Source organism: Lonchura striata, chromosome 18 (genome assembly GCF_050655825.1).
Source record: "Lonchura striata isolate lonStrDom1 chromosome 18, ASM5065582v1, whole genome shotgun sequence".
Taxonomy (NCBI): domain Eukaryota; kingdom Metazoa; phylum Chordata; class Aves; order Passeriformes; family Estrildidae; genus Lonchura; species Lonchura striata.
The window spans coordinates 10,924,590-10,948,954 of NC_140720.1; the positions used below are offsets into that span (position 1 = coordinate 10,924,590).

General features: G+C 40.1%; 1 protein-coding gene across 3 annotated transcripts in view; it reads left to right on the forward strand.

Moving 5' to 3' along the window:
• COX10 (cytochrome c oxidase assembly factor heme A:farnesyltransferase COX10) overlaps nucleotides 1-24,365 on the forward strand; it is a 95,744-nt gene that overhangs the window by 49,279 nt on the left and 22,100 nt on the right. For 2 of the 3 annotated variants that reach the window (XM_085556871.1, XM_021539072.3), the window contains exon 5: nucleotides 14,307-14,377. The exons of the other annotated variant lie outside the window; for it this stretch is intronic. In XM_085556871.1, coding sequence (XP_085412997.1) covers nucleotides 14,307-14,377 — 71 coding nt within the window. The remainder of the gene's footprint in view (nucleotides 1-14,306; nucleotides 14,378-24,365) is intronic. 3 annotated transcript variants of the gene reach the window in all.

The following is a 24,365-nucleotide window of genomic DNA, read 5'->3' on the forward strand; positions in this document are numbered from 1 at the left end:
TTCCAGACTTGTCAAAAGAAAACTTGCTGTCTGAATAAAACCACTGTCTGTTTTGGCACAGTGCTGGGAAGAGCTGGTGTGACTTCTCGTTGGGGTAGTGGTGATGATGTGAGTGCTGGGATGGGTGAAACACAATGTGCCTGAACTTGCCATTGCTGGGGCAGGAGCAGCTCCTGCTGTGCCCGTGCCAGTTGTGCTGACCTGCCCCAGCCAGTTTGTATTGAGATAAAACCCAAGTGCCCTGTAATCTGATGTTGCCCTACAAAGAGATAAGTGTGACATTAAGGAAATACAAGCTGGGAATGCATAGTGGAGTTACTTTTTGACCTCTGGATAAGAAGGCAAAGCCTGGCTCTGGCATTTCTGCAAATCTGTCACTGTGGACTGTACCCAGTGTGGAAATCCAGGCAAGGAAAGAGTTGGAACCCCGCAGGTGTGAGACAATGCTGCATTGCCAACTTTGCTGGTTCATACTTGGTTTGATTTTGTGCTGCTTTCCTGTAGTACCGTGGCTTGATGGTGGTGGAAATACCAGTGTTCTGTGTTCAGAGGGTTCTGTGTTCATTGTTCTATGTTCAGAGAGTTTCAGGGAAGGTGCAGATACACATCTGCGCTCCTGGTCCCACTTGCCTTTTTTCCTCTCCCAAAAGAGTATCTTCTGTAAAATGCAGATCATAATCTACATATTTGTGGGGAGGAAAGACAAGAGGATACAGCAAAATTAAATTATGGTGGGTTTTTTGTCTTTGCCTTATTTTAAACAGTCAAGCAGGAGAAACAGCCCTTCTAAAATATATTTATATAGAGATGATGAGGCCTTGGCACACATTTCCCAGAGAGGCTGTGGACTTCCCAGCCCTGGAAGTGTCCAAGGCTGTGTTGGTTGAGGCTTGGAGCGACTTTGTCTAGAGGTAGGTGTTCCTGCCCATGGTAGGGTGTGGAACAAGATGAGTTTTAAGGTTCTTCTCAAACCATGCTATAAGTATCTGTATCTGTAAATAATATGTTTTGTCTGTTTTTGTAAATATGGTTTGTTTTGCAGTCTATAACATTTTGGAGCAACATTATCTTTCTTTAATCAAAGGCTGTGTTTGTTAAGAACCAAGTGGTGCTAAGCAATGGGATGGTTGACTATGGTGAGGTTTGACTGAAGTACCCTGGAATGAGAGGAGAAACACCTCAAGGAAGGGCTCAGGGCTTGACTAGGTCTTTCTGTAACATCTCAGTATTTGCAGGTCATCCTGCCTCTCCCTCTCCTTTTCCCTCTTCTCTCTTATTAGATCTCAGTGCCAGATTATTTCCCTGCCAGCTTTTAGAAGCTCGGCTTAGTTGTCAGCAGCTTGTCTGCTAATAGGCTCAACTGTTTGCCATCAGGGCTGTCTGAACAAAGCATCCGGAAATGTGGAAATTCAAAAGAAGTATCGCTGGTGAAACCCAACAGAGAAAACCTGTGCAGGTTTGGAGGGGAAGCTGCCAAGCTATAAATATTTATATACTAAATGCATATGCCGGTGTGTAAATGAAGTGCTTTTAAAGCCTATGAGAAGTCTTCCAAACCTGCCTTGGGTATGGTTTAGTTTATAAAATATATTTGAAACCTTTATTTGTATGATCATATGTTTAGACAGACACTGCTAAGGAGTGTGACAGTGGCGGGTGCCCACCGTTTCCCTAGGACAAGGCACGTGGCATAAAGATCTGTTTTCCTGGTGGCAAATTTTATTTTTCTAGTTGTTGGTTCTGGGACCACAATTGGAGCTATTTGTGTAATTTCTGATTGTTTTTCAAAACTGGAATATTTTTACACAGTGAAACTGAGTTTACCTCAACTTTTTAGACAAGCTCCTAAGGACAGAGCTAATAAAGAAATTGTGTTTACTAAATCACACAATTCTGTGAGTTATTTTCATGATTTGTTCAGTGTTTAAATGACTTGTAAAATGTACTTAGATATCTTTCTAATTTTAATATTTCAGTTAAATAAGTAGGTGAGCTTAGCATTACCTTCTGCACCAGTTTTGGTAATATAAATATCCATGCCCAGATATTTATAATTTCCAATGATTATTTTAATTTTTTCCCCCAGTATAACATACATAGTAACCATGTGCTTTGATCTCTTTATTTTGTGCTTCCTCAATAAATCTTAGTTCATAAGGAACATTACTGAATGTTGCAATTCATTTCACCACTTCATATTTAATGATTATCATGTAAGAGCATCTTGGGACTTGTCTACACAGGAACTACAATGTAATTAAATGGGGCTATGCATTTAAGGACTTGCCTGCATAGGGAAATTCATTTGAATTTTAATATGATGTGAATTTGTAAGCATATTGGTTTTGTCTTGGGATGTATTTTATGGGTATTCTTTTTTTGGAGTAAGAACTTCTTGTTACAAGCTTATTTTGGAATTGCAAAGTTAGTGTTTCTCACACACTTTCCTCACTGAAGAGCTTGAAATCTGGTCAAAAGTAGATGTTTCGCCATGTATTTTTGCTCATAGAACTATGTCAATATTTATTTGAGTTTCAGTTTGTAATGTTGGTTTTTTTTTTAATTTCAAGAGTTTCCATTAGAGCAAACAATTTGATTTTGCAATTCTTTTTTCAGAGGATCTAATAGCTTTTTATGTTTTGATTTTTGTAAATTTTCCTTTTTCATAGGTGCATATATGTGTTGGGTTGCACCACATGTAGATCTGGACTTGGGGATAAGCAAATTAATTTTTTAAAAAATTATCTTCTTGCCAACAATGATCAGTGTAACCTTGATGCTGGACTTCCAGAACTTTGTTTTCTTCTTCTTACACAGAATCCCACGGTGGTTTGGGTTGGAATGCACCATAAAGCTCATTGAGTTTTATCGCCTGCCATGGTGGGGGGCACCTTCCACTATCCCAGGTTGCTCCAAGCCCCATCCAACTCGGCCTTGGATACTTTCAGGGATGGGGCAGCTGCAGCTTCTCTGGGCAACTTGTGCCAGGGCCTCCTCACACTCACAGGGATGAATTTTTTCCTAATATCCCAGGTGGGTCTGCCCTCTGACAGTGGGAAGCCATTTCCCCTTGTCCTGTCGCTCCATGTCCTTGGATGAAATCCCTGTCTTTCTTTATATATGTTTCCCTACTTGCCTAGATAAAGATGTTGATCCAGGGTGAGATACTATAATGCACTTCCATTACCACAAAAAGACTTTTCATGATTCTGGGTTTAGTTTAATAGAAAATGAACACAATGTCCAAAACTCCCATGGTGCCAGTCTGGCTTTAGTGCCCTGCACAAAGTGCTTCAGTCAAGTGTCCTGCTGAATTCAGATTATTTTTTCCCTTTTTTTTCTTGTGATTGAACAAAACACTAGTCCCAACCATTCAGCACTAGCAAGACCCGTGTAGTCAAAGCTTCCACATCCCTATGGTGGCACCAACAGGAAGGAGTTGGAAATACTCCCCCCAGAAGCTCTCGGATGGATGATTACTGACACCGGGGGGAAATCAGACCACTGAGGTGCAAGGTTGGTTTTTTTTTTTTTCCCCAATAGATACTCAGAAAACTTCATATTGGCTAACACTTAGCAAACAGAGGTGACATTTGAGGCATCTGGAAGACAAACCTGACAAGAGTGGCATTTCCATGTCAATATTAAAAACTGCTGGGAGTTCACTGCTCTGGTAATATCCATGGCATGAGCTGCAGGAGCTTGAGCCCTTTGGCTGGGCAGGGAGTTCCTGCTTTAATAACCCTTTTCTTGTGTGCAGTTTGGACACTTGCTTTGATGTGGAGAAGTGCTGGTGTAACAACACTTGTGAGCAAGAAGCTGCAGCGTGGTGGAAAGGAACAAAAACTTCCCCCGGTTTGTGTGGAAAGCACTAATTTATTCCAACATATTGATGCTCATGCAGTGCTTAGAACGAGTCTTGCTTATATGTCATTATGTTTCTTGTTATGCTATTATTTTAAGAATGGCCTTCTAAAATAGAGAGAGCTATGCTATTTTTCCATATCTTTGGCTGCCTTTTGGCAAAAATCTTCCTGTTGCCAGAAGTCAGATCAAAATTAATGATGTTTTTACTTCTAAGGCTTTTGAAAGGAGCACTGGCACAAAATAAATAAATTTACATGAGTGAATAGGTCATTATACCTTAGAAAGACAGGGGGGTAATTTGACTTGGTGTCTTAATTAGTTTCCAAGCTAAAATTAATAGTGTGTGGAATCCCTCTTAGTAACATGACTCAGAACTATTTATTTTTCAACTCCTCTTTTCAGATTGATGGGTGTGTTACCTTAGCATTTGAGAGATGCAAGCAGCACTGGAATGACAAACATTTCTCGACAGCTTTAGAAAGATGGATGGTGTGATGACCCTGCAACAGGTTTGGGTGTTTGTGTTTTCCAGTGGGTCATTGTGACTCTTGCTTCACTTTCATTCTTAATGAGGGAGGAAGGAGAGGTGAGACCTAATTATGGGTTTGAGATGTCTTTTGTAATCTTAACTTCTCAGTGTACAGGTTTGTCATCCAGCCCTCAACAGAAGACCATAGTGATGGTCATCCCCAGCTCATGGTCCCAGTTGGTGCATTTTGCTTTTAGAAAAGAAGATGATTACTCAATTTTACTGCAAAGGTGGTACAAAATTATTAGCTACACCTTGGATATTTATTATTGTATTGTTATTGCATTATTACTTTATTTGGCAGTTCTACACATTCTGCATAGAATCACGTTTTAATGAAGAAAAATCCCTTACCAAAACTAACCTATTATGGGCAAAATCCTTATGCTTGACCAGAATCTTTATGTCTCTTACATGTCTTATGATCTGCAGAGTTGTGATAGCCCTAGGAGGAGATAAAGCCTTGAAAATACTACACGTGTGGTCTACCACATAAAATATCTGTGAAATTAATAAGAAAAAAAATGCATTTTTAATATATTGATAGCTTTCTGGTAAGTTCTGCACAGATGGAATCGCGTGGTTTCCTTTAATTTGCTTTATTGCCAAGATTTAAAACTAAATGAAACCATTGTCATACAAATGAAGTTACAGCATTGCACTCATCAGTGTGCCTGTGATATTCTCCCCTAATAATTAAAACTCTTTAGTATATTAGAAACTGGGCTCCTTTTGGCTTTGGGAGCACACAGTGGAGGGAAGAAATGAGGCTGTTCTGCCAGTGCAGTGTAAATCCTGAAATGCCCCTCAGGGTTCCTTTGCTTTCTTTTTAGATCGGAGAGCAGATCAGATTTTGAGCAACAGGAGAAGGTTTAAATTTTGTTGTAAGCTCTCTACTATATACTTGATCATTTCCTTATGTGTGCTGTATATAAAAATATGACTTGAAGTTCTCCTTGATATCATATCCTAATATTCAAAAGCAGTAACTCCTGTGGAATTATTTTACTAGTAGGTTTGAGCTATGGGTAAGTGGAGCAGGTCAGCTCTGTGACATTTGGACAAAGTTAGCATGCTGCATTGCTCAGGCACATCAGTAAAGGCCTATGCCACTTTACACCCTGGTTCACATTTAAACTTTTTTACTGATTCTGTTGCAGTGGCTTTTGGGGCTTTGAGGTTTTTAATATTTTGGCCAGAAGGAGCTGTAGATTTTCATTTTGCCAAATATGGCCATGCCAAATAAAGTTCTCTTTCACAGATGCCAGGAACTTCAAGTATAAAAATTAATTTATTTCTGAAACTAAAAGATATTTTGAACAAGCAGTTTATATGTTTGCACCTACTGAAATAACCTCTGCCTCCCCAAAAGCAGACAAGCCTGCTGCTATATGTACAATGCTACTTTTGTCTGTCTTGTAGGAAGAAAAGACTCACTAATAGGATGTGTCAGCCATAAGCAGTTAAAACCAACACATCTCCGTGTGATATAAGAGAGTAGTTTATGGATTAATACTCAGGTTTCTGGCAGGAAGCACATTGCGATGGATTAGTATTCTTATCATTTGAGTGACAATTTATAAAAAGCTGATTAAAATGACCTGGATCTGGGACACCTGGGTTGGAGCCAGGAGATATGTGGAAGTTATTTAAATCTCACCTTCCTACTTCCCTGCTTTAATCTCCTGGGCAAGAGCAGAGCACAGCATGGCTGCTTGATTTTATAGCTCTCTAGTAGTCACAGGGGACTGAAAGCAGCTGATACTGATGGTCTGGAGGGCTCTTGAGTGATCTGCTCTTTCTACATCTGCCCTGCCTAAACCCAGGAGCTCAGGATTCTGCTGTAGTTACTAGGCAGAAATAAAATATTTGCAGCTCCTTCCTCTGTTCTCACTCCTCTGGAGGAGATTTGTGTCTCTTGGTTGACTCAGGATCCCCTGCTTGACTTAAGTACTGCATTCAGTAGCAGAAATACTTCCCCAAGAGTTCCTCAGTAACAACTTTATTCCACCGCAGGAATTTGTCTAAGCCATCTTCAGTATCAGATTTTATCTGCAGTGTTGCTCAAAGCAGCTGCACTGTGTTCAGAGACCTGGCCTGGTGTATTTTAGGACATATAGTAACTTAAACCAGATACTGACCTTGTGAAATACCTATCTTCAGCAAAGAGATTGTTATTTGAAGTTTTGTTTATTTTTTAAATTTTACGTTGCACTCATGGCATGCCGGCATTGTGACAGATATGATTTAATGCAAAGGAATCTCTTGAAGAAAATATCTTTGCAAAGTGATTCAGGGGATATTTTGGTAAGGCATAAAGGTGGTACTTTTCTTTGACAATAATAATGGTTCCTAAAATACACAGTAATAAAATAGTTCCTGAAGAAACCATGTTACAGATGTCACATGCTTCTGACATCTATTTAGTGATGATAATTAATCATTAAAAACATGCAGGGGGAGGGAACAGATGTGGGGTGATCACAGCTCAGTTGTGGAAGTGTGTTTAGGGAGGTGAAGTTTTCCTTTTTATTCCAGGGCAGCAAAGCACAGATAAACGTTGCTTCATTGCCTTGTCTCCATGACCCTGGAAAGAAATAATACTTTAACCCCTCAGTGGGAGACACACCATTGTGGTGCTGCTTCTCTCCTGGGGTACATGATGCACCAGCACAGCAGTGAGAGCTACCTAACAGCTTCCCTCTCCTCTTTTTGTGTCCAGGGTGACCTGACCCAGAGACATATATAAAAAAATTGAAAGATCCAGAGGGAAATTAACTGATTTTTGACCAGATCAGGTCGTTCTGTGGGTGCAGTTGGTTTGGTGAGCACAAGGGAAGGGCGTGTGTTGTTTATCTAACTGAAACCCATTTTTTAGCAATTTTCATTTTAAGTTGAAAAGGCAGAGCCCGACAACAACAAAATCCAAAATGATGGGAAGATATTCAGTGCAGCGTGTCCTGCACTTGGAAATTGCCTCCTTTGATCAAGAAGGCAAAAAGCATTGATGGGCAAGTGTCCTCCTGGGAGAGGGGCTCAAGAAAGGCTTGGAGAAAGGAGCTTTGTTTATGGATGCATTAACTGTGTGCTAAATAAAAAAGACTTGGTGCTGGTAAATGGATAATATTATTAGCTTTTAGCAGCTGGCCAGAAAGCAGTATTCCTTCCACAGAGTTTATTTCTCCAATGTGGATCACATGAGGTGAAGCCTGTCTGTGGTACCCAGCTTTCATTTCCCCTGAAGCCATGGCTGACCTCTGTGAGGCCTTGGGAATACACTAATTAGGTGGCTCACAAAGTCAGCAGTATTCAAGATGGAACAGCTTTTAAGGGCCTTCTTTTATTTTTATTTTTATTATTTCATTTTTGTTACACTATCTTCCTAGTAAAATATTATTTTAATGAGAAGATCTAGGTTCATCGGGTGTCACCTGACCTGCTTCTCATTTACTAAGCCAGGAGATTCATGTCTTTTCTTCCATTTCAAGCTTTGGGCATCAGGTGCATTAAAGAAATTAGGTTAAGTGAGCTAGTTTTTCATTGGTACTAGAAAACTGGATTCAAAGATCAAGACAAGAAAATTTTTTTATGTGGAGTAAAGTAGATAAAGAATTTTGGTACAAATGCCATATTTTTAAATTTAATTATAATTAATTTCTAGCTCCTTGCAGCAGGCTTGGACACAGTAGGCTTGGACACAGCAGGCCCAGGGTCTTTCCTTCCATCCCCACTGCTCTTCCTCAAGGGAGTGCTACAAGCACATCCACACCTGCAGAGCCAGTGGTTTATCCAGCTAGGCTTCCCTAGTTACCAGCAGTGTATTTCAGGATATGTCCATCATCCTCTCCTCTATCCTGACCCCTCATCACTGTGTCAAGCCCCACAGATGCAGCAGCATTAGGAACATGTTGCTGTGACACTCCACATTATCAGCCGTGATACAAGGAGCTTGAAAATCTCCTTGTAATGGCACTTGTGGTATCAGCAAAGGATGTTGTTTGCCCAAAGTGCTGAGGAAGAGGCCCAAGCTGCACGAGCTCAGTGACCACTTGTTTTGTTGGTCAGAGCCACTAAAAGGATTTGGATGAGCTGAAAACAAACATGGAGCACTGTGCCAGGCATGCTGGCAGCTCCAGCTGCTGTTGCCATTAAGGACACTGAAATCCTAAATGCCATGTGAAGCCTAAAATGCCCAATTCTGGGGACAGTGTCTCTGGGAATCCTTGGAAAGCCACACTTGTGGGTAGTCAAGAGAATAACAGCATCACCTCTTGAGCACTTAAAAGCAGAGCTGGCACGACAAGTTGTTACTCAAACTGGTCAGATGGGTGGATAGCAGTGAGTCTGCCTTCTCCATCCTGAAAAATCTCTGAAGCCATGAGTATCAAAATTTTCTTAGCAATTTCCTCCTGTTGTATTCCCTGTACAGAGCAATGGGCTTTTAAATACTGGCTAATAATAGGAATTTGTCTGTTGTGGGGTCGGGGGGGAAATAAACTGTCAGATCCTTTATGTGGCAGACCTTTTCAATTTTGTGGGACATGACGGTCTGGGGTTTAGCTGCCCTCTTCTCTAACAAGTAACAAGTAACATTGTTCAGACTTGCATTGATCTTGTTTTTAATTAGAAGCCTCTTTGAGATGGAAAATATCAGAGCAGATCTATAGTAAGACTGGAAACTTCACTGCCAGAGGGTTTTCAGATACGGCCTTAAAAAAATAAAAAACTAGAAAAGCTATTTCTAAATCCTTAAAATATTTGACTTGCTTTATTTTCATATCTTGAAGACAAACAGGTGCTATGTGCCCTTTATGGTTCTCAAATATACAATCTCCAAGCCAGCAGTCTCCAAAGCCTTCCCTTGTTTGTACAATTAGGGTGGGATTTTCAGAATCACTCAGTGTTGGTCTGTCTCTGCTCTCATTGAAGTCAAACTGCCGTTGACTTCAGTGAGAATCGTGTTAGATCAGCACATGAGTGCTTTTGAAAATCCTTCCCTCCATTTTTTTTTTATTCACATCTGTGTACAATTGAGTAAAAAGACTTTTGTAATATGCTTTAATTTTTCTTTCTCATTTTCATATAAAAGTGATTGGAAAGAAACCAGAGGGAAACCTGCAATAATCTTGACTTTGATCTTATTTACCATGAATTATATGTTATGTTTTTCTTCTCCATTTATGTAATTATATTTTACTTTATGACAACATAAGATAAATCACTGAAAACATGAGGAACATAAATAACTAGGTAATATGGAGAGGAAGAACAGTCTCGGAGGAAAGTACTTGACGCTTCTTGGTCTGGTGAGTTTCCAGTTTTGCTTAAAGCTACTTTCTTTTGCCTGCATGGGAAAAGCCAGACACTTCATGTAAAAGGCTAATGCTGAAACCTGATGAATTTGGAGGCTGCATGGGCAGCTGCGAGGAATGACTTTCTGGATGTCGCCTTCCCAGGAAGTTGCAGGTTATTGCCCAGGTCTCCACAGTCTGCTCTGCCACTGTGCTTTCCACACAGTTTTGGTCCACTTGCTCCTCCTTGGTTCATGCACCTTTTTGGTTTCCAATGTGTGTTTCAGTGGTGTTTCTGGTTAACTGTTTGCTCTAGGGCAATACCAAAGAAAACCAAAGATAATCAGAGCTTTCTGTAGCTCATGGGAATTGGGAGAACTGCAGAAACACCTAATTCAACAAGATCAATATTTGCAAGACTTGCCCTATACAGCCCAGCTTCACCTCTGGCTGTAGATATTCATTTAAGTGCTCTAGCGGGGCATCCAAGCTGTAGTGGTTTTTATTTCTATTGTATTAATGTTTGCTTGGGTCTGTAGCAAGAGTTTTTAGCTGAGGAGGAGCTTTGGCCATCACCTATAGCTCATCTCCATCTCCCCATGTGGTACATAGCAGGGGGGATTTTGGAGACCAGCAGGAGGAGGTGACTGCTTCACTCATTAGTGCTGAAAATTGACCAGAACTGTCCTTCTGGGAGGCTTTGAAGAGAAATATGTAGATCCAGAGGGTTATTCTGTTGGCAGAGAACACATGGAAGCATCCTTGGATTCAGGGGTGGTTTTGCAATGGGAGGACCTCAGAGTTACCTTGAATTAAATTACCTTCTAATGGCAGGGTTCCATTCCATCTTTAGACTCCTAGGGTTGTCAGTTCTGCTGTAAATACGTGTTCAGCATTAGGGTAAAATGTTATGTCAGTTCATGGCACACTGGTTGCCTGTTTCAGCTACTACTGTTTCCACCACATGTCACCGATTAGAGCTGGGCCAGCGGCCAGGCTGGTCCTTGATACACTCGAAATCCAAAGTAGTCTATGAAAGATGTTTATTAGCTGAAGTGTGGCAGATCTGTTTGATAAACTCTACGGCATATTGTTCCTCTTAGTGCTCTCTGTTGGTGTTTTCATGTGAGCAGGAGGAAAGGTGTTGGACTGTTGTAATTCAGTAGATGTGATCTCCTGCAGGACCATGGATGGCAAATGCAGGATGTGCTCAGGGCTCCACTGGCCTAATTAACTGATAATTGTCAGGCCACTGTCTTGGGAAACTAAATTGGTGGTCTTGATGTTCAACATCCAGAGGGTGTTGAGGTACTGAACAGCCCGAGAGGCTCCCCAGGGAATGGTCACAGCCCAAGGCTGCCATAGCTCAAGGAATGTTAGGACAACGATCTCAGGCACAGAGGGGGGTTCTTGGGAGTCTGTGCAGAGGCAACAGTTGGACTTGATAATCACTGTGGGTCCCTTCCCACTCAGGAGAGTGTGATTCTATGAACTGATGGAAGGAGCAGAAGTCGCCTGCAAAGGCAATGGACACACTGTCCTCTTTCCCTGTCAACTAGTCCTGAAAGTGCCAGCATCATGTAATCTGCAGCTGCAAGGTGTTGTTACAGAAATCTTTGCATAGTCTTAATAAAATTATTAGTCTGTGTGCCCTCCAGAAAGTCTGAGTGCTCAGCCACCCTCAACCAGCAGGCATTGCTGGTTCCAAGAGGTAGCTTGAAATCAAACATTCTTTAACATTTCACTTATAAACAAAGTGGAAACCAATGTGAAGAAACCAAAGGAGAGAAACACCATGGGTGTAAACAGCTCTGAGCAGTAATGTGACAGCTATACTAGGAGTTGTGAGATGCTTAAGATATAATTATATTAATTGAGATGAGATCTGCACAAAAAGCATGATGAGCCTGCCAGAGAAATAAACCACAGAGTACTGGCTAGCCTGTGTTTTTTTTTTTTTTTTTTTTTTTTTTTTTTTTTTTTGCCATCATCATGTTTTAAATGTTCATGCATACTGATTAAAATTTAGTTTAGGTTCTTGAGAGCTGTTGCCATGTCTTGTCACTCAGGGCTTTTTAGATGCTGTAGATTTAACCCTCGCTCTGCCCTTTTGGTGGCCAGTATCCCAGATACTGAGGGCAGATAATATTCTGCCATGTTCAGCTGAACTGATGCATTCAGACTTCCTGAGGAAAAAGCATCTTGAGTGCTTCTAAATAATTTCTTTATCTAGGCTTCATCTTACTGAATTTACTGTTTGCTGTAACAGGCAGGACTCTGTTGGCCTGGCATGAGATAATATGTTTGACTTCACTCTTTCATTCTTGTGGAATGATATTTGAGATGCATGGCTTTTTTCATTTTTTTCTAGAATATCAGGGGAAAATAATTTCAAATGGAGAGAGAATTTTGCTGAACATCTGGGAGCAAAATGGGGAAAGTTTGATAAATGACATCTTGCTGACATGGAATAGCAACTAGCTCAGCGAAGGAATCTAGGGCATTGCAAATAAAAGGATTTTATTAAATTTAGATCAGTTGGAAGTACAGCACCATGCTGTATACATACGCTTGACAGTAACAGATTATTCCAATTGTCAGATTTTAAAAAGTGAAAAAATTCAGTCGGGAGTCATGCAGTAGTCTTAATTTCAGGAGCAGCCATGTCTGTATACAATAGACACAGACATTTTTGACTACTTAAGTCAGCAGAGGAGATTCTTGTTCAAAATTTATGTTCTGATCAGAGCTTGATTGCTATATTAAATATATGGAAATATTTGATACACTAAACATGGCATCATCAGCTTATACTGATAACCCAGCGCGTAAGTTAAATTTTTTTCAGGTGTTGACTATTCAGCTGTTCTTCATTTTAGCCATTTTGTGTCTGAGACACATTGAGTTTAAAACTTGCACATTATTTTGAGTTTTTCCATTGCACACAGATACCTTTATGTATAAGCTTAAATACTGTCAAATAAGCAAAAATCTCTTCACCTGCACAGTTTTAATCTGGAAGTAACTCAAGGCAGTCAGACCTTTGCAAGTAGAAAGAAAACCTGTGACTTACAAACAAAAGTAATCTTAGTGCAAGTATTTTCTGGAGAACAGACTTAAGTCCTATAGAGCTTTTTCCCTTGTATTGCTCTACCATCTGATGTCAAATGTCTTTTTTTCCTCCATTTATCATAATTGCCTCTGAAATCTAACAGTGAAACAAACCATTAGCAAAACACTGAGCTGCCAGAAGCAATCTCTGATTTCAGATGCTTTACTTGCTCAGAAGAAACTTGTCTCTGTATCCTATAGAGATTCTTTGTGAAACATCCAACATTTCCAGGTTAGTGGTGAAGTTGAGAAGATCTGACCTGTCCCTCCAGCATGAGGTAGAGGGCAAGGACCTGTCAGTGCTTTGCTTCCAAACCACGGTCTTCACCAGCTCTGGTGGTCGTTGGGAATGACCCTGACCACTCCACTCAGCCATAGCCCTTACTTGTATTGTTGTTTTTCACACATAAAACTGACTGGCTTTAGATTTGCCTGGATGGCAAAGTGCATTCAGTTTTTCCAGTGATATTCTTATAAAACAGATCCTGCAGAAGCCTGAAGGAGTTCCGAGTGGGCAGATAGTGCTGCCTGAATTTTCCCATAGGCTGTGTTAAAAGTCAAATTGGGTTGTGACATTAAGTAACACCATATGGTGTGTTCTCTCCCTCCTCCTCCAGCTGGAGGCTCAGAGCAGTTCCAGTAGCGTTTTACAAGAGTTGATTGATTGATTTTAGGGTGGGTTATAGGTTCTGGCAAGGTAGGTGATCTTGGAAAAACCTTAGTGTTTGTCTTTTAAAGAACAGAAGGTCTTTAAAGAACATTTGCAGGGACAATTTGTACTAATATAGAACTGCGATCAGGAAGCTGGGGGGGCTCAGCCTGGAGAAAATGAGTCTCAGGGGACACCTTCTGGCTCTGTACAAGTCCCTGACAGGAGGGTGCAGCCAGTGGGGGCTTGGCTCTGCTCTCAGGGAACAAGGGTGAGAGGAAATGGCCTCAGCTGGTGCCAGGGGAAGTTTCTGTTGGGCATTAGGGAAAACATCTTCATTGAAAGGCTTGTCAGGTGTTGGAAGGGGCTGCCAGGGGAAGGTGATGGAGTGACCATACCTGGAAGTGTTTGGGAAACCTGTAAATGTGACACTTGAGAATGTGGTTTAATGGTGAACACAGTGGTGGTACTGGTTGGACTGGATGAGCCTAAAGATTTTTTCCAACCATAATGATTCCATGATTTCTGTGTGTGTATGCAAATGTAATTGTGTATGTCTAAAAGATGTGTCAGACCTATTGGGAAACGAACTTGGAATCAAACTGTACTTCAAATTATGAACTTTTGGGGTCTTGTACAAACTATTTTTGTCCTTTGGGTGATTTTCTTTCTAAGGGGATGCCAAAAGCATTAGTGCAGATATGAGAGCTCCATAAAACCCATTTACCATTTGTATTGTATCCTTGAACCGTCAAAAACAGAGATTAAAGCACCTGCAGATGCAGACAGGACAGTCCATGCATGGCATGTTTTCCAGTATCCTTTCATTCTGATTCTTCCTTTCTTTTTTTAATTACAGTTCTTTGAGGTTCCGTTTGACTCAAATATGAACAGGACTAAAAACAGACCACTAGTGCGAGGACAGATCAGGTAAGGCAATGCACACCTGCTCTGGCTAAGGAGAAATAGGCCTTTTATCTATTTCCAAGTTTCTCTCACTCTTCAGATGACAAAAAGCAGCACTTTGAGACAAAGCACTTAAGAGAAATGCACCTCTCTGTTCCTTGCTATTTCTTCATGTTTATAACTTCCATGTGAACAGTTTGGGCACTCACATCTGTAAAATACTGAATTTCTCAATACAGTAGAATTTCCCTTCATCTGACATATTACTTCATGTGTGATGACTCTCTGTATGGTGTGTCAGCATACAGTTATGTTCCACTGAACTTTTGTTTTGTAGTAATAAATCTTAAAATTTCCCAACTAAGAACAAACACAAAAATGTGTTGCTTCTACATGTTTAGCTGGTTGAAAACTCATTGTGGCATCTTAGGAAATTAATTTAAAAATTTGTTATCATAAAGTTTATCATCATCTACAAGTAAATTCCTCCCCCACCAAAAAAAAGGTCCTTCATTAGCATAGGAATTTCCTTTAAAAAATGTCCTCCATTCCCTCTGTTTTCTGCATTATGTATCAGTTCAGTTTCTTCAAGGCTGTTTGGCAACTAAAAAAGCAAAGTGAAAAAGAACATCAATAAAAATCCTCTAACTTATTTGCAAACTGAAACTGAAGCTCCAATTCATAAACGATTCAACAAACAATTTTAGTATTGTGTTTCCATGATTTGTGCCAGAGTATTTATAATAAAATTATGTTTTCCCTTAGGGTTCTGTGAACAGTTGGTCCTATTTATTTCTGTGTTTTATCCATCACCTTTGGAGGACTGAAAAAAAACATGACAAATGAAATTACAAGAAAATTGGGACAAAATACTCACGTGAACCTTGGGGGTAAATTCAGTCTTGTGGTAAATAGAGCGCTTCAATAAACTTGTTCTGATTTATTCTCAAAGGTAGTGCTAATTGCAGATTCCCTCCCGAGTTAATTTTACTTAAAAAAGTATTTTAGGGACCACTGCAGTGAGGGCATCTTTTGGATATACAGTGTCAGCTTTAATTGTGTGGTTCAGGGGACCTGCACTTCTGCTTCCCTTGCATATGGTCCTTTCTGGGGGAAGGAAGACTTATTAGGAAGAAAAATGATGGGGGGATTTTCTTTTTATTATTATTATTTTTTGTCATAGTCTGCTAGCATGGCTTGCAGTGCTTGTGGACTCAAAACTATAACTAGGAAACTTTCTGTCAATTTCTGATTCAGAGAAAGCAATTTATTTTATGTTTCCAGTGTCCTTAAGTGAACTTTACAGTCATCTGTATGCACCACAAATTGGCAAAACTGTATTTAATGGATTTTCTTACTTCCCACCCCTTTCATATTTGCTTTCACACAAAATGGTAATGTTGGGGACATTGGGCAATCACTCATCAATCTACCTACCTGCCTGTCAACGGCTAATTTAAAGTTATTTAGTGTCACTTCCCTTGAATAATGCTGCTCTTGCTCCTTGCAGACCATGGAGTACGCAGACCTTGACTGGGGTTATTTCTTCTGTGGTGTGCCAGTGGAGAATAAACCAGTGCAAGTGATCTAACCATGTTGTATTTTGCCACATATTTCTTGGTGTTCCTTGAACTCTTTCCTTCCTGGCTGATAAAACAAAACCTGTAAATGGTTATGCTAAAACCAGTCAAATCCAGATAAGTGAGGAATGGACAAATAGTACATAAGAGACTGGTGTCTTAATTCTGGGAGACGATTCAGAGAGTTTGGGGAGTTCTTGCCCAGAATTTGTCTGACATTCGAGTTCTGACATTTTCTTCTCTTTAGCTGTTCATTTAATGAAGCATTTGCTGCTTTTTTAATTCTGCTGTGTTACAACATCTGTGCTATCCAGTGCGAGACATCATTTTCTAATCCATCTTCATTTGCAGTCTGTAAATATATTCTCTTTTTTCCTTGCCTTCTGTGCTTTTTATTTATTCAGCATAGTCATCATTACAGAACTGGACAATATGGATAGCAGTTTTTGTCCTGAACTTTAGATCCTTTTTAAAGCGAGAAGGCTGTTAACTGTCCAGCGTGTTGGCTCTGCAGCTCCTTGGAAAGGCTTTCAGTGGTGGTTTTGATGTGACTCCTGCCCACTGAAAACTGCACTGAGGCCAGTGAGAGTTTTTTCTAGAGGTTGTGCCATCACAAAGAGAATTCTTACATGCTTTGAATGTACCAGAATCAAACTGGTAACCCCAGTGAGGTTCTTGGAGTTACTGAGTCATGCAGTCCATGAATGAGCTGGTGTCTCCATTTGAAGTATGGCAGTTCACAGAGGTGGCTCATTAGGAAATGTTAAGCCTTCGTAGAGAAACTATTCCCATGTGTTCTGCTTTGTGGCCTCCGCTTGCAGCTTCAGCTCTCAGTTTGTTCAGGGTTAAGACTAGCTGTCCATTCTAAGTGATCTTGCTTCCAGCAACATTTCTCCCCTTCCTTTCTGCCTGAAGTCTTCACTTTGAGAAAACTCAAGTCCATCTCAGGGGTTAATTTTGCTGCATACACATTCATGTGGTTCCCAAACCCCACACGTCACCCTTTACTGTGAGTTGTTGCAGACTTGCAGTTTCCTTTGACATTGATGAGGAACATCATTAGCTTTCAGAGAAAGGCTCTGTGGCCCTGGCTCCACTTTGAGGTGTGGACATCTGGCTGGAGACAGTATTGTTCTCTTACTCGTAACATTCAAGAAGTGTCTCAGTTGGGCAGCTTTGGCCTGTCCATCATTCCCTGTGAGCCAGGAGCCAGGTTTGCAAAGATCTCTGGAAGGATGGGGTTTGGAAAAGTAATTTTCCTCCATCCTTTGTGAAGTCCCTGTATTGCATCATCTTGATGGCTGAGAATTTCTTAGGGGCTCAGTGTGCCCCTGCTTTATATTTTATGTATTTGGGCTGGACAGTCCATAAAGGCAATCGCACAGACAGGTTCTGCAGAGCTGGGGCTGCTGCATGTAGGGACAAGAGCACATTTACCTTATTTGCCAGCCACCAAACCCACCTCTGGTGCCCCCAGGGAATCTTCTGACGCTGTTGGGAGATCTGTGACAAACAATACCAGATAGTTCATTGACTGCTTGCTTTACAGTGTTCTATTTAATTTGTAAGGCTCTAAAAAATGTTCCCTTTGAGCCATGAGATGTAACCATCCTTATTTACTATTCAGAAAGTAATCAGAGACATCCTGTTGCAAAAACAAGAGTAGACCCAAACACAGCATGCCACTGAGTGCTATCCATCATCCTGCCTGACACATCTTCCTCCCTCCTCTGACCCTTCAAGTCTTGTTTGGAAATGCAAACAGCTTGAAATGTTCTTTATACTTGGACTCCAGTGTTAAAGTCACTAGGCATATTTGTGTTCTGCATTATAATAACAGCTGATACTGTTTCCTTCTATGAATTTATATTGTGTTATTGACAAGGAAAAATTTCATGTGCTCACACAATCTTTGAATCATCTGAAATGGCAGCAGCTTTTTCTGATTTCCTGTTGTGTGTGATTTATTCCCTTGCTTTTTAAGGTAATGGATTTAATTCTCCTGCAGATTAATTTTAACAAATTTCTCGTATGAGCTGCAGTAGCTGAGTGAGATCAACCTCAAGGGTGACAAGTGTCCTGCTCTGTTATGTTGTGCAAAGTGACAGGTTTGATCGCCCTTTACCTGCACACGCTCCTAAACACTGGCAGCTGTACGAACTTAGGGTACTGCTGGATCCACTGTGCTGATCGCTCATAAAAGACTTCATAGTTGTACAAGGATAGTTTTTAATCTTAAAAGAAAAAAAGACCTTGAACGGTATGCTCTAAATAACCAATTCACGGCCATGTAGACATTGTTCAATTCTGCTTCTGCGCTACTTTACAACTTACAGCTGTTTTCTGTACCCAGTCCTTTGGCTTTGGACTCAGCAGTGGCTGCCTGGAAGTGGGCCTGGGGCTTCTCCTTTGCTTACCTTATTGACATTTCTGAGTGGAGTGTTGACTTGGCTCAGTTTGAACTATAAGCCAAACTCTTGAAGAATCAGACCAAAAAGGGCTCCTGTGCTAGTACTGTTTCTCCCCAATTTTATATTTGTGAATTGTAGTCACAATTGCATATATGGAAGTTGGATGTTCGTGAACTAATAGAAAACTGCAACATGTGAAATTCTATTTATTGAGAAGCACATTGTAACTCTAGATTATTTCTATGTATAGCTGAGTTTTTCCACTCTGCTGCCTGTAGCAGACCTCCTATTACAAGTGTAACAAAACCAGTCCACGCTGAAAAAAATGTGTGCATTTTAAACAAAATTTTTCCTGTAATCACTGTGGATAACTCAGGGTAATTAGCTTGATTCTTTGCTTACCATTAATGTAAGTCAGGAACGTTCCTACTCATGTTAGTGGAGCTACATGGATGTAAAGTGAAGGAAAATCCACGTCCTAGGCTTACATTGAGACTTGCATTAAGTGTTTTGCTAGCTCTGGTTAAGCCAGAGATTTAAAACCGCCCCAGGGGTCTTGGTACAACTTGGGATCCTGTTTAGAGCTCAGCCCCTGCTTAGGTGGTGGCTCTGTTCCCTTGGGTGGTCATTTCAGACAGGTTTCATTCTACTTAAGTTAAAACAAATAAAACAAAAACTCCATAAATCTACAGTTCTTCAAGAATAATAATTTTTAAGAGATCAGATGCTTATTCCCTGCAGGGGAACATTCTGATGCTTTGTTTAGAAAATACCTCATTTTAAAGGGACTGCCCTGAGATCTTTTTAAATGATAAAAATGTTTCTTTTTTCAGTGGGACGCTTTCCTCTTGTTTAAACAGGGCACAATTCAAAGCAGACACCATCACAGCAGCCTTTTCAAGAATTTCTTATCCTGCTTGTATTCAGGCTTTATTATTTAAAAACAAGTAAATGCATTCCTTCCCTACCACCACCCTCCCGCCTTCATTTTTTTTTTCCACCCTCTGTTTTTCAAGATCTGTCATTGACTGTGTTTGGTAAACAAGAAATTAAAAAGGAAGCTTTATATTTTTGACATGTACAATTGCTTGTAAAAATGTACTTCTTGCCTTTGGAACAGCAGGGTATTTAATTTTTTTTTTTCTGGCTTGGCCATGTCATAGAGAGGTATGGGGGGAGAAAACTTGGGGCTAAAATATAGTTTAACAAGAATAAAACCCACATCAAAGGATGGTCTAATGCGATGATATAATGCTTACTGTGTCTGTTTCCCAAAGGGGATATGGATGACAGTACTTACATTTCAATTATCTATTCACTGCCTGCATGGGATGTTGATTAAATGTTTCTAAGGTATTAGAGGCCTTTTGTAGAATGCACAGGAAAATAGTGATACTGCACATTCTCCTCAGATCAAAATTTGTGTTAGGAGGAAATTATATGGCTCTAACTACATATATATTTTTTTTCTTAGGGCAATAAAGAGGGTTGTTTTATTAACTCCACATTTAAAGTTGTTTCAGTTGAATTGAAGCAATTGCTGGTTCTCTAGCTCACTCCTGCTCAGGCCTCAATCTGCCACATCTCAACCCAGACATTCCTTTGCAGGCAGCTCTGTTTGGTAAATATAAATCCTGCAGAAACACTTGACCCCTCATGCCTTGCTGCTTTTCAGCTCAGTCTATGGGGTCTTTACCCCCAAATTATTTATCTGAATCTTTAATTGCATGCGAGACAGTTGATAAATTGGAGTACATTGTGCCTTGCCCTACGTTAGGAAACATCCCACATGCTTATGTATAAAGCTGGAGTCATGGTGCATTTGTCTAAATAGTTGCTCCATCTGCTTGTGGAGAACACTGCAGAGAAATGATACGGGCTCCTAATGGAGTTGTCTTATTCTCTCATGTCAGCTCCTCGCCTGGGGGCTAGAGGCACAGGAACTGGAGGGAATCTAGCCATTGTGCACTAATCCTGCCACCTCTGTGTCTAATATGAATGGGCTTCTTGGACATTGATTGCAGCCATTGCCACTTTTCTTCTTTAATTGACTAGCAATGAGTCATTATCTCCAAAGGTGATGTTAAAGTGAGTTTTTACAAACAAACAATATTTAAGCTTGAAGCCCAAGATCCTTTTCCCATCTTGGGGGCAGTGTTCTCCTGATAGCTTTTCTTACAATATCTGTCAAACATTTCAGGTTCATGTTTGTAAATTCTGGCTTAATGCAATCAAAACTGTTCCCTGTATTAGTATGAAACCTTGTCTGGTTTAACCGCAACAGCATCATCATTCACCCTGTGCCAAGTGGTGTAGGAAATGTCACTGCTCAACAAGTCCATTATTGGAGCTGCCTCTGATTAGATGCTGCTATGCCCTGAGATCTGTGTACAGTGAGTAATGTTGGAAGTGCATTTCCCTCTGTGAAGGACAGAGTTTATCATGTCTCATACAAGTTATAACTTACATGTTATCAGCTTCACAAGTCAGATATAAAAGAGGTTTTTCTTACACTTTAATTAGCTGTGCGAACACAGATGCTTGCTCTCTGGTCTTTATGACTAGAAAAGCTGCATTTCTGAGGTTGAGATATGTGGAGAACCACTTTGATATGTTTTATTTAGTTCTTTTTTTTTGCTAGGGATGTAAAGTCACAAGGAATATAAAATTATAAATCATTCTAGAAAGGAGCCACGGGGACTCCTATTGCTGCCTGTGTGACAATAATTACGTTCCATTCATGCACTTTGATAGTATGTGAAGGGATTTTTGTTTTGTTTTTCCACTGAAAAATGCCATAACTCCAGATGGTAACTGTAGATAATCTACCTGGATAGTAATACAGGAGTCACAAAATGCAGCAATCTTCATCCTCTTCACCTCTGAGCTGACGCTTGGCAGCTAAGACTTCTCTATAGAATGTTCCCATTATATGGGTGTCAAAGGCATGTTTGCAGTGGTGCAGGGGAATCTGCAGATGGGCAAAAAGGATCTAGGTGAGCTTAAAATTTGTCAGGTTCAATCTGCTTCATTGGTCATCCACTGGCTGGTGTCTAGAGACTGATCCTCTTCCCATGACAGACCTTTGCATTTTGTCCTGCTCTGTTTTGCTGTAGGGAATAACTTAATTCCTTCATTTTCATTGGTTCTTGAAATGTATTTAGAAGCAGTGTTCCTGTGCTGAGATGACTGGACTATCTTCTCTCTTCTGCTTTTTGAAGAGCAGGTTGATAAATACCTTGGAACATCAGTTTTCTCTGAATGGGATTGAGATCTGGCCTGAGACTTCTTTACCACTGCTTTCCAAATCTTGGCTGAGGGCTCAGCAGAAGCACATGTTATATTTAATCACTCTAAATCAGAAAAATACTTCTGGAGAGACCAAATTATCCATGCTGTTAGTCAGGTGGTGTCTGGCTCTTAAAGAGAGAACTGAGATTTTGAAGTAGAATAAATGGATCACTTAACTGCCATACTCTAAGGTTAGATCAAAGAGGAGGATTTAGTTTAAATATTATGGGGGACATTTTTCAGATTTACTGTAGGTTTGTCTTGTAAGCACTTAAAAAAATATTTACATTTTCATGACTCTGGGGAAGCTGTGAATATTATTAGTCACCCTTTCACTCTACCTCACAAAGCCATATACCACAAGTATGTTGACACTCCACAGGGTTGCTCAGGGTTGTTATGATTAACATTCTGGTGTGGATATCAAGTGTAATAAAAGCATAGACATGTTGTAAGTATAGGTTCTTTTCATTTGTAATTCTTTACTTTTAAGTGAAGTGATGAGGCCCAATTGGAGTGTCTGCTTAATAACAAAGGGCAGCATAAAAGTTCTAACTTTGTCTGAACAACAAGTCTCCCTATGGTGCACTGAGCTATCTCATCCCATACCTGGGCTCAGACCTCAGGGCAGGCTCATGAAAGCATGAAAAAACAGATCCTGATATCATTTGCAGGGATTTAAACTGGTTAAACTGAGAGCAGGAGATGTATGGGAGAAAGCTCGATGCTGAGGGTGGGGCTCTTGATCACCTCCTTGGCTGAGTTAAAATTCTTGCATCACCTTAGTGAAACCTTCAGCAAAATGATTCAAGCCAATTTTGCTTTACTCAAGCATAAAAAAGAGAGATGTGTCCCTTTCAGGATGAAATGATTCTTTTAAATCAGCCATGTTTTTTTATGATAGTTTTAAAGCACCTCAATCTGGCAGGGGAGTCAAAACATCTGCATCTTGGGCTCTTGAGCAGTGAGGGGAACAAATTGCCCCCACTTTGTGTAAAATACAGTGTTGATCATGCTTTTGTACAAGGATGCACACCTGTGGCAGGGCAGCCTGGGCTACATACTTGGTCTGTTTCTTCTTTGGGAGAGAAGTGAATTGAGGCAGATGGGCAGTATGTTATCCTAGTCTGTGTTTATTTACACTAAATGCACTTCTGAATAAGTATGATTGATGACAAAGCCAGAGCTGGTGGCAATTGAGAGGCAAAACTCAAAAAGGCAACTCCATGATGAGCCTTAGCCAGTGATACATGTTTATCCATCACTGAACTCTGTTTATGCCAGGTTCTCACTGTATGGCATTCCTTGGGAGATTTAGACATCACTCATTGAATCCTTCCCTGTTTCCCTGTGGATGGTCCAGCTGTCATTCAAAATCGTGTCCAGGTTGGTGCTGATGGACCTGGCTGGGCGCTATGGACAAAGTAAAGGTATTAGGGGTGATTCCTTTCAGAGGGATTTGAATTTTAAAGAGGCTTACTTGATGATTGTGTCTGTAAACTCTTTTTCTGCAGACATAATGGTTGTGGTGTTTAAGTGTGCTTAAATGCTACCTGTTAACCCAGCCCTCAGATTTTTGGGGAGCATCTACCACTCTCATACTTCCTCTTAACACTGAATTCTTCTTCAGCTTGATTTTATGTTACAAGTTAGGTTTAGAACTTTTCCATTATTTTCCTAGTATTTTTTTTTTTCGCACTGGGGAAAAAGTACTGTCCAGTCTGAGATTAGCAACATCTTTATCATAGCCATTACCAGAAATCAAATTACAAAAAAGACACACATAAAAACACAGGTGGACAGATTTGCAACAAGTGTTCTCTGGCAGTCTTAAAAATCGTGGTACACCCGGTTAAAGGGGATTTGATATAAAATTTAATACTCATAGTACTTGTAGACCACAGGAACATGTTTTTGGGGATGAAATACCAGACATTGACAGAATGTACAGAATGTAGATACTAATTCTTAACCTGTGAAGAAAAAATTAAATAAATTCACTAAGGAAAAAAAAAAAAAAAAAGAAAGACTTGAAAAAGCTCCCCCTTTATTTGTCTGTTTTCAGTGCTAAATGATAGACAAGCTGTATTCTGATATTTGCAGTTGATAGAGAAAAACTGAATTCCTGATTAAAAATGTAGTTTACTCTCACGTTTTAGTTTTAAACTGCATCATCCTTCATCCCTTCTCATGACTCATAAACCTTTTTGCATGACTGAAAGAGAATAAATGAATATCTATTAAGATATTTCTCAACATTTTCTCCTTTAAAATAATACCATTTTAGCTCATTGATGCATACTGTTCGGTTTAATATAACTCTGGTACTTTGCAACTTTGAGCTTCAAGCAGCAGGTTCTTGGGCTTTTTGTAATACTCAGCCACAATGTACCTGTAAAAGAGAATATCAAAAGTGAGAGCATGAATTGCTTGTATTAAGTAAAGCTTCTGACTGATCCTGAATCAGAACTACATGAAAGAAATAGAGGTTTGGCAGTATGTCCATTCTGCCAGTGTTACAGCTATTTTTTTTTTTCCATTTTAATTGGAAAGAAATCTTTCCTTGAGACTAATCCAATCTGTAATTGCAAGTTGTAGTTGAATGTAAAAATATTTTGCTTTGAGTCCTTACAAACCGCAGCCTCAAAACTATACTAATTAGGGGTCATGATGTATTACAGAATCCCAGAATGGTTTGTGCTGGGAGGGACCGTAAAGACCATTCTAATT